This window comes from Bison bison, unplaced genomic scaffold, assembly GCF_000754665.1.
Source record: "Bison bison bison isolate TAMUID 2011002044 unplaced genomic scaffold, Bison_UMD1.0 scf7180017864167, whole genome shotgun sequence".
Classification (NCBI taxonomy): domain Eukaryota; kingdom Metazoa; phylum Chordata; class Mammalia; order Artiodactyla; family Bovidae; genus Bison; species Bison bison.
Genome location: NW_011494739.1, coordinates 1,097,261 through 1,105,244, shown reverse-complemented (window position 1 = coordinate 1,105,244; position 7,984 = coordinate 1,097,261). Strand labels below are relative to the sequence as shown.

Here is a 7,984-nt window from a genome sequence, read left to right as displayed (position 1 = left end):
TCGGTCCCCGGCCCCGGGTCCCCTCTCTATCCTTAGACCTTCCGCTCTTTTACTAGCTCCCCACACCTTGCTAAGCCCCTCCCCTTCCTGAGTGTCCTCTTAGCTTCCCTTGGGGTCTCCATCCCCCTCAGTGAGCCCCCTCTCCCTCCGAGTCCCTTCCCTCTCCCTGAATCCCCTTCTTCCCCTTTGACACTCCAACTTCCAGACCTACTGAAGTGACCCCTCCACCTGCACAGTGGGGACCACACTAAGCCCTCCCCAGCCTGCACAACTCGCCTCTTTCCTAATACAGCCTTGCAGACAAGTTTGGGAACCAGCCTGGCTTCCTACACTGGCTGCTTCTCTCTCTCCCTTTCTCATCTCTTGTTCCGGGGAGAGGGGAGGGTTGGCTCAGTCCCTGACATCTCCACGTGTCATCTGCCCAGTGGACACAGGAGAAGGTATTGCTTTGGCCTCCTCAAGGACCCAGGGGTGGAGTAGGGACTGGACAGGTCTCTCCAAAGGAGCCAGAGGCTCAAATGCCTTCAGGTTCCAGGCAGGCAGAGTGGGCATTGCTGGCACCTGGCCAAATTGAAGGGTCCATAATCTGGCCCGCGGGTATACACATCCTAAGTTAAAAAGGAGAAGGAAACCTCTGGCTGTCCAAACAAAATACACCTAGGGGCTAAGTTAGCTCAAGAGCCACAAGTTCAAGACCTCAGAAAAATCTGCCAGGTCTGAAACACAGGCAAAATTCTTTCCAGTCAGTGCTCAGCTCAAGTAAGAAGTCTCGCACCCCTGCCCCAGCCCCTGCCCCTGTTGTTGTTCAGTTGCTCAGCTGTGTCAACTCTTTGGAACCCCATGTGTAGCCTGCCAGGCTCCTCTGTCCTTGGGGTTTCCCAGGCAAGAATACTGGAGTGGGTTGCCATATCCTCCTCCAGGGTATATTTCCAGCCCAGGGATTGAAACTGCGTCCCCTGCATTGGCGGATTCTTTACCACAGAGCCGCAGCCCCTACCTTCCGGGAACTGCCCCAGCCAAACTCCTCAAGCTGCTGCCTAAAGCCTGGGTTGGGGTTGGCAATGGGCCGGGTGGCCTTGATGGCTTCAAGCACGTCCCTCCAGCTTAGCCCCGTCACAGTCATCACATACGCCGTCACGATGGTGGTGCTTCGGGAGATGCCTGCAAAGCTGGGACACCATACCCCCAAGACTTCAGGTTAGGCCCAGTCTCCTCTGTGTCCCCCAGGCACCGAATCCACACTCAGCTCTCCCACCTTTGCCTCCTGAGCTCCAACTACAAGGAACCTGCCAAAACCTGTCTTCTCACATCCAAGCCTTTGCCTTTGCTGTACCCTCTGCCTGGCATTCACCCACAACAAAGGCCTGAGTGAAACATCACTTCACTCAATCATTCAACACATGTTTCCTGATCATCTGTGATTTTTCAGGTACTGGGGATATAGTTGGGAATAAAACAGACATAGTCTCTGCCAGCCTGGGGCTTATAAGATGGTTAGGAGAGACAGACACTAACCAGGGAGACAATTTCAGGTGGTGATAATTGCTTTGAAGATGAGTCCAGGGGCTAGGAAATGGTATAGGAAGAGGGATTCATCTAGTGGAAGGGATATGGAGGATTAGGGAAGGGGTTCCCAAAGAAGTGACAACAAGCTGAATTCTGAAAAATGGGTAAGGATTGTTAAGAATATTCCGGCAGTGTACAAAGACCATGTGAGTGGGATCCAGATGGACTTGAAGAATGGAGAGATGACCAGTGAAGCTGAAGCAAGGAAAGGAGAGAGGGGGAGAGACAGGCTAGAGGAGGTGTCCCTATGGCTCAGGCAGACCTTCCCTGAAGCAAGCGTGGTGAGAAGTCATGGGATGAATGACATCTACAGGGCCAGGAGGTCCTGGGAAAACTCAAAAGGTCCCATCTCCCAGCCTGGGCCTCCTCACTGCCCTATACTATAGCCTCCAAGGCTGGAGGGGAGGAGAAAGAGCCGGAACTACTGGAGGATGCTGAACTACCTGCATGACTTCACCTATTCCTCCCAATAACCCATCAGGTCAACAGTCTGTCCCCCATTTTACAAATGAGATAATTGAGTCTCAGGGAGAAACAGCTATCTGGCCACAGCTGGGGAGAGTGTCATCCATCAGGCTGTCAGATGAATGGTGGACTGTCAGGCATGGTGACAGGCTGCAGAAGCCCCATCACAGGCTGCACTCCCCGCAGGATGAGGGTGTGTTCAGGATGGAGGACACTCACTCACTTCCCCTCCCCCCACGCCCTTCCTAACTCACCAGTGTACAAGGCAGTTTCCCCCATTGAGGCGGCAACAGTGGATGAAGTTGATACATTCCTTGAAGTGCTTTTTGCTAGAGAAGAAAGCAAGAAAGTACTGAGTGTTGGGGTCGGGGGGCACAGGTCTCCAAGAAGCTGTCCCCCCCACCCTCCATTTCTGGGATGGCAAGAGACAGACAAAGAGCCTTGGGCCCTCAGGTCAGCTGACACGTGAGGTGACTAGGGGCCGATGCTGCAGTACAGGTGGAGAAGTGTGCGTGCAATAATGGTGGCATTTCAGATGGTGAGAGAAGCCTTAGATGAAATCCCACCACAGAGGCAGGAGCACCTCCTCAACGGGTCCTGTGGATCCTGTTTTCATGGAGGATTCATCTGGATCTTTCAAGGAAATGGGCGGGAGGAGTCCCACCCCTCTGGGGTCTACAATCAGAGCACCTGGGGACAACAGCCAGCAGTGGGGTTGGGAGCAAGATTCCCAAGGGTAAGGAGTGTCTGTCTGGGTCCCCCGCAGGCTGGGGGCCCCTACTACTAATAACACAAACAATCTTTGCTTTTTGAGCCCCCGTTACACACCAGGCCCTGTCCTAGAGCCTCAACCTGTACCATCTGATCCTTGAAAGTCTCCTTGATGATGATAGATCCCCACACCCCACACATTCATTTTTCTCTCTCAGAGAGGGGAAGTGATTTGTCCAAGGTCACACAGCAAGTAAACGGCAAAGCCTGGCCTGAACCCAGATTCCTAACTCCAAGGCCAGGAACAGGCTGAGCCTGACCCTTTCCAACCCATGAGGGCATCTGAGCCTGAGGGACAGGGTGCTTTCTCCATTCATAGGTGAGGACACTGAGCTCTTCTGGGAGGTTAAGGCTTGGCCAGCGGCATAGGCAAGGACATGGCTGAGAATCAAAGCAGTCTGGGAGACCACCTGTGCTGGGGTCCCCAGGACAGCTCTGGGGCCTGAGTCTTCTCTGTCTTCTCTCAGGCCACCTCCCACCTCCCCTCCTCCCACCACAGGAGGCAGCTGTCCTGTTTGTCAGCCCGTCCAGAGGAACTTACATGGGTACCTCAGGGGCGTCGGCCACTGAGATGCGAAGGTAGGTTATGTCCTGCAAGCACAAAACACACATGGGCAGTGGGCAGCCCTTGCCTGCACCCCCTGATCCCAGCCTGGGCCTCCCAAGCACCTCGCGACCCTAGGCCAGTTCCTGCCCCTCTCTGGGCCACTGTTGTCTCTGCCCAGAGGATAGACACCTTCTCTGAGAGCCTCTCAGGTCTGACCACCTATGGTTCCAGAACCTTCTGAGGAGATAGTATCTTAACCCCATGGGTGGCTTGGGCATCTGCCAAAAATGGGCCCAGGGACTTTTTATTTAACAGCTGGGAAAGGGTCACTTAAAGTGACTCCCCTCCATGTGAGGATTACAAAATTACATAGTAAGAAGGGCAAAGTAGATTTTATTATCTTGAAAAGAAACAAAAACTATGAAGATAAGCTTTTAGTTCATGAACTGTGGTTATAAACTCTGTGCATGCTAAGTCACTTTAGTCGTGTCCGACTCTTTGTGACCCCATAGACTGTAGCCTACCAGGCTCCTCTGTCTATGGGATTCTCCAGGCAAGAATCCTGGAGTAGTTTGCCATGCCCTCCTCCAGGGCATCTTCCCAATTCTGTACTAATTATTAAAATAATCAAGTATGAATTGTCAGTAATTTCTCCAACAAACGTGCTCTGATATCATACCCAACCTTCACACAAGATCTTAAAGATGAGTTCTGCCCACATTCCAAGAGGCACTTTTCTCAAGAACCTCTCTTCGTCCTTTGATATTCAAATGGCTCTTTTCAAGGGCCTGGCCCACCTCCAGCCAGTGACTAAGGGACCCCCTGGCCAGGTCCTCATCTGTTAGTGGCTTGTGTGAAATTCCAGCCCTTCTCTATAACTCATCTTCCCCAAGGTCACTAGAGCCTGCATCTTTTGCAAGGTTTGCAATTTCAGTTTGCAACACAATTGGCCTTGAACTTCCTGGGCATTATCAAACCCTGACTGGTAAATTTTGTGATGGATGGAGAGGGAGATGCTGGTGAGGAGAGGGGAGGGCTGTGGGAGCAAGGACTCATTTTGCCAGCTATCATTTCATTAGTAAATATAGTCATGCCTAGACAGCTTCCCCAGGCACTGTAGTGACTGCATTCTCCAAATACTCCAAAACAAGCCTCTCCTATAAAGCAAAAGCAGACTCCACTGACCTGGAAATTTCTTCTTCAAATGACACTGAGAACCAAAGATTATCAGAGGTTGCTCTTAGAGACCATCAAATCTGACACAAGGGGAAACTCAGGCCCAGAGACGGGGAGGACCCTGCCCAAGGTCACAGAGCAAATCTGTGACAGAAGCTGGTCTGGATCTCAGGTCTCCAGGGCCCCTTTCCACCCAGTGTTCCTTCCCTTCAGTGGGTGACCCAGACACTAACAGATAAGAAGGAAGGGGCTCTGTTGATAGGTTGAGAATATGATTAACTTTGTTATTATATCAGCTAAAATTTATTGAGTACTTATTATGTGGCTCTCAACAACCCAGTGGGGGTAGGAACTGTTATAAAATCCCCCTTTTTCAGACAACTGAGGTCTGGAGAGGTGAAGTCCAGGGCCCAAGGTTCCAGAGAGAATGTGGTAAAGATATGAATTCAGACCGCTGGACTCCAGCACATGTGGCCTGGATTTCTGCCTTTCCTACTCTAGGTCATAACCCTTACCCTGTTTTTTCCAGGACTTAATACCAGCACCAACCCTCCCAGTGGAGGCCAGTGTGCAAAACATCTTCACCATCTCGCAGCTCCCTGGCGACAGACAGGGCTGAGGGATCAGAGACCCAGATGGGTAAAATCATAGCCCCAGGTCACAAGTGAGATGCAGAGCCCGGAATCATCTATTCAGCTGGACAATGGGAAGCCCCTGTGAGAACTCAGCTCCTTAGCCAAGGAGCTAAGCTTCCTGGATGTGTGGCCTTTGGCAGGGTACTTTACCACTCTGGTTCTCAGTTGCCAAAGAGGGAGCAAGTAGGGATGCTAGTGGAAAACAGATCAGTTTTTAACCAAATGAGTTAGCACGGCTCAGGAAGGCCCATGTGCCAGAATAGGACCTGGCACGTAGTTGGTACTTGATAAATGGGTGCTGTGGGGGTGTAAAGCACCCCTCCCCCGCTATGCACACAGCCCTGGGGTGGGGGTAAGGCCTACCTGCAACAGAGGCTGGGGTGACTCATGAATGGAGATGATGTGTGTGATCTTATTCCGGCCTAGCTGATCTGTGTCTTTGGCATCTGAAAGAAACAGGATGTCTGAGCCAATCTGGCAGGTGTGATTTATATGTTCCCGATGGTCAAGTGAGGCAGGAGCTCACCGCCCTGCTCTCCTCCTGGTCCCTCCCTCTCCACCTTTGCCCACCCTCAGCCAGCACCCTGCTCCTTCGCCACCTCTTGCCCCTAGCATGACAGGGGCATACCCCTGTCATACCCCTAGGCTTCAGTCTTACCACTGGGGTACCCACAGGTAACAGCTCAGCACCTCCCCAGCCTTGTCCCCCCATTCTTCCCATCGCAAACACCCTTTCCTGGCATATTCTTGACCAGGCAATTCTACTTTTAGGAATCTTGACTACAGAAGAATGAACTCACACGGAAAACTGTGTGGGAGAAGACCATGTTCTCTTCTTATGACCGTGAACACATCAGAAATAGTTAAAAATGGGAACAACCCAAAAAGGGACTGGATAAATAATGGTATATTCATACTTGAATACTCTGCAGCCACTAAATGGATCTCTACGTGCTGACGTGCAAGGAAGTCCACAAAATATTAAATGCAAAACACAGGCTTCAGAATAGCATGCAGAATAGACTTCCATTTTTTGTTTTAAATAGTGTATCTGTATTTATAAAGTTAAATGAAACATGACCAAGGGAGATGCTCCCCACAGCTCTCAGTGACCATCACTAGGGGCTGGATTCCCAGCGTATGAAGATCTTTTATCATCAAAGTAAATAACACTCTATCTCCGCTCCATGCCCACTTCATCATCCACCACATTGACTGTTGACTATGTGCACACTTGGCTGAGCGTGGCACTGTGGGGTCAAGTTCATGACCCCTGCCCTCATCAGCCTACATACTTAAAGAGGATTCAGACCTTACTTACCAAATATTCAGAAGTCAATGTGGTGTGAACTGCTGAGGAAGCTCCCAGGGAGGAAGGGACTAGGGTTTAGGAGAGGGGGAGCCCCTAAGCCCAGGGGGGACAGGAGTAGGTGGAGAAAGCTCTGTCCCAGGCAGATGTCCCTCCCTCCCCGAAGCTTTCTCTGACTCCACTGATGGAAGTGACTTCTCCTGCCTCGGGTCTCACCAGCTCCAGACCAGCCTATGTCTTAGCACAGGTCTGGGACAGGCAGAGTGCCGTGGCCTTGGGACAGAGCGGGCAGTGCTCACCAGTGAAGTTTCTGAGGTAGACTCCAGTCTCTAGAGACCTCTCCTCTGAGGAGGAGGTTGTGCAGGGAAGTGTTCCCAGCTTCCCAGCTAGAAGCAGCACCTCTAAACAGACCTCAGCCCAGAACCTCAAGACCCAAAAAACCCTTAGAGGCGGGGGTAGGCCTTGTGCTGAGGCAGACGCTGAGGCTCCCAGCAGGTGCAGGCCTGCCCAGCGTCCAGTGTTCTGAGCCCTTTGCACTGGAGCCGCTCCTCCACCCTCGTCCCCCTTAGACCTCATGAGTTCTTCCCTGCTCCCAGCCTGGCATCACTTCCCTGCCCCCAGCCCCATTCCTGAGCATGTCCAGGGTGCGTGGGCCAGAGCATGAATGGTGGACACAGGCCTGGGACAGGGAGCATGCCAGGGCCTTGGGACAGAGTGGGCAGTGCTCACCAATGAAGTTTCCGAGGTAGAGTCCAGGAAGTACCTACAGGAGAGACAGGCAGGGCGTCAAACGGGTAGGGGTGCATGACAGCTCCCCTTAGACTCGTGAAGAGTGTCTGACCCTCAGGACTCAAGGAGCAGAGTCCTCTCTCTTGTGGGCCTGGACTCTCTGTGAGAGGGGTCTAGGGAGGGCGGCAGAGGCAGGCCACCAAGGGATGCCAGCTTGGGTAGGGGGAGAGGAAGAAGGAGCAGGGCACAAAGACCTAGGGAAAGAGAGTGGGAGGAGCACAGGGGAGGGGCGAATGGAGAGGTGGACTTGGCCGGTAGCAGGTAGGTGATGGAGAATTCTGAGGAGGCGGTGGGAAGTAGGGACAGGTGGGGAGTCAGGCAGAGGCATGGGGGTGTGGGAATCGGGGTGGGGAAGGATGGAGAAACAGCACTAGAGAGTCCAGGGGGACAGAGACAAGGCAGACAGACACATGGAGACAGAGAAAGGGACTCAGGGAGAGATAGAGCCTAGGGTTGACAGAGAGCCACAGAAAGACACAGCAAGAAATACAGAGTCACAGAGACACGGAGACACAGTCAGAGAGAGAGAGAGAGATACAGCCCCAGAGAGACAGACATTGAAGTCTGCTCGTAGAGACCCGGGGAGACGGAGAAACACACACACACAGCCAGCCAGAGCCAGAAGGTCAGAGGCCGGCGCCCGGCCGGAACTGGGGGCGGCCAGGGGCGGGCTGCGCCATCTCGGCCCCCTACCTTGGTCATACCATTCCCCATGATCCCAGGCAC

General features: G+C 52.8%; 1 protein-coding gene across 2 annotated transcripts; it reads right to left on the bottom strand.

Annotated features, from left to right (window-relative positions):
* Nucleotides 1–966: 966 nt before the first annotated feature.
* DUSP15 (dual specificity phosphatase 15) lies at nt 967–7,978 on the bottom strand. Of its 2 annotated transcripts, none has more exons than XM_010841740.1 (6): nt 7,952–7,978; nt 7,199–7,232; nt 5,524–5,606; nt 3,344–3,393; nt 2,286–2,360; nt 967–1,169 (listed from the first exon to the last, which is right to left on the bottom strand). In XM_010841740.1, the coding sequence occupies exons 1-6, from the start codon at nt 7,970–7,972 to the stop codon at nt 974–976; spliced, it is 459 nt and encodes a 152-aa protein (XP_010840042.1). In that variant the 5' UTR covers nt 7,973–7,978; the 3' UTR covers nt 967–973. The 2 variants fall into 2 exon arrangements, with proteins under 2 accessions (XP_010840042.1, XP_010840043.1); XM_010841741.1 differs by having other exon boundaries at nt 7,963–7,978.
* Between the last annotated feature and the right edge of the window lie 6 nt (nt 7,979–7,984).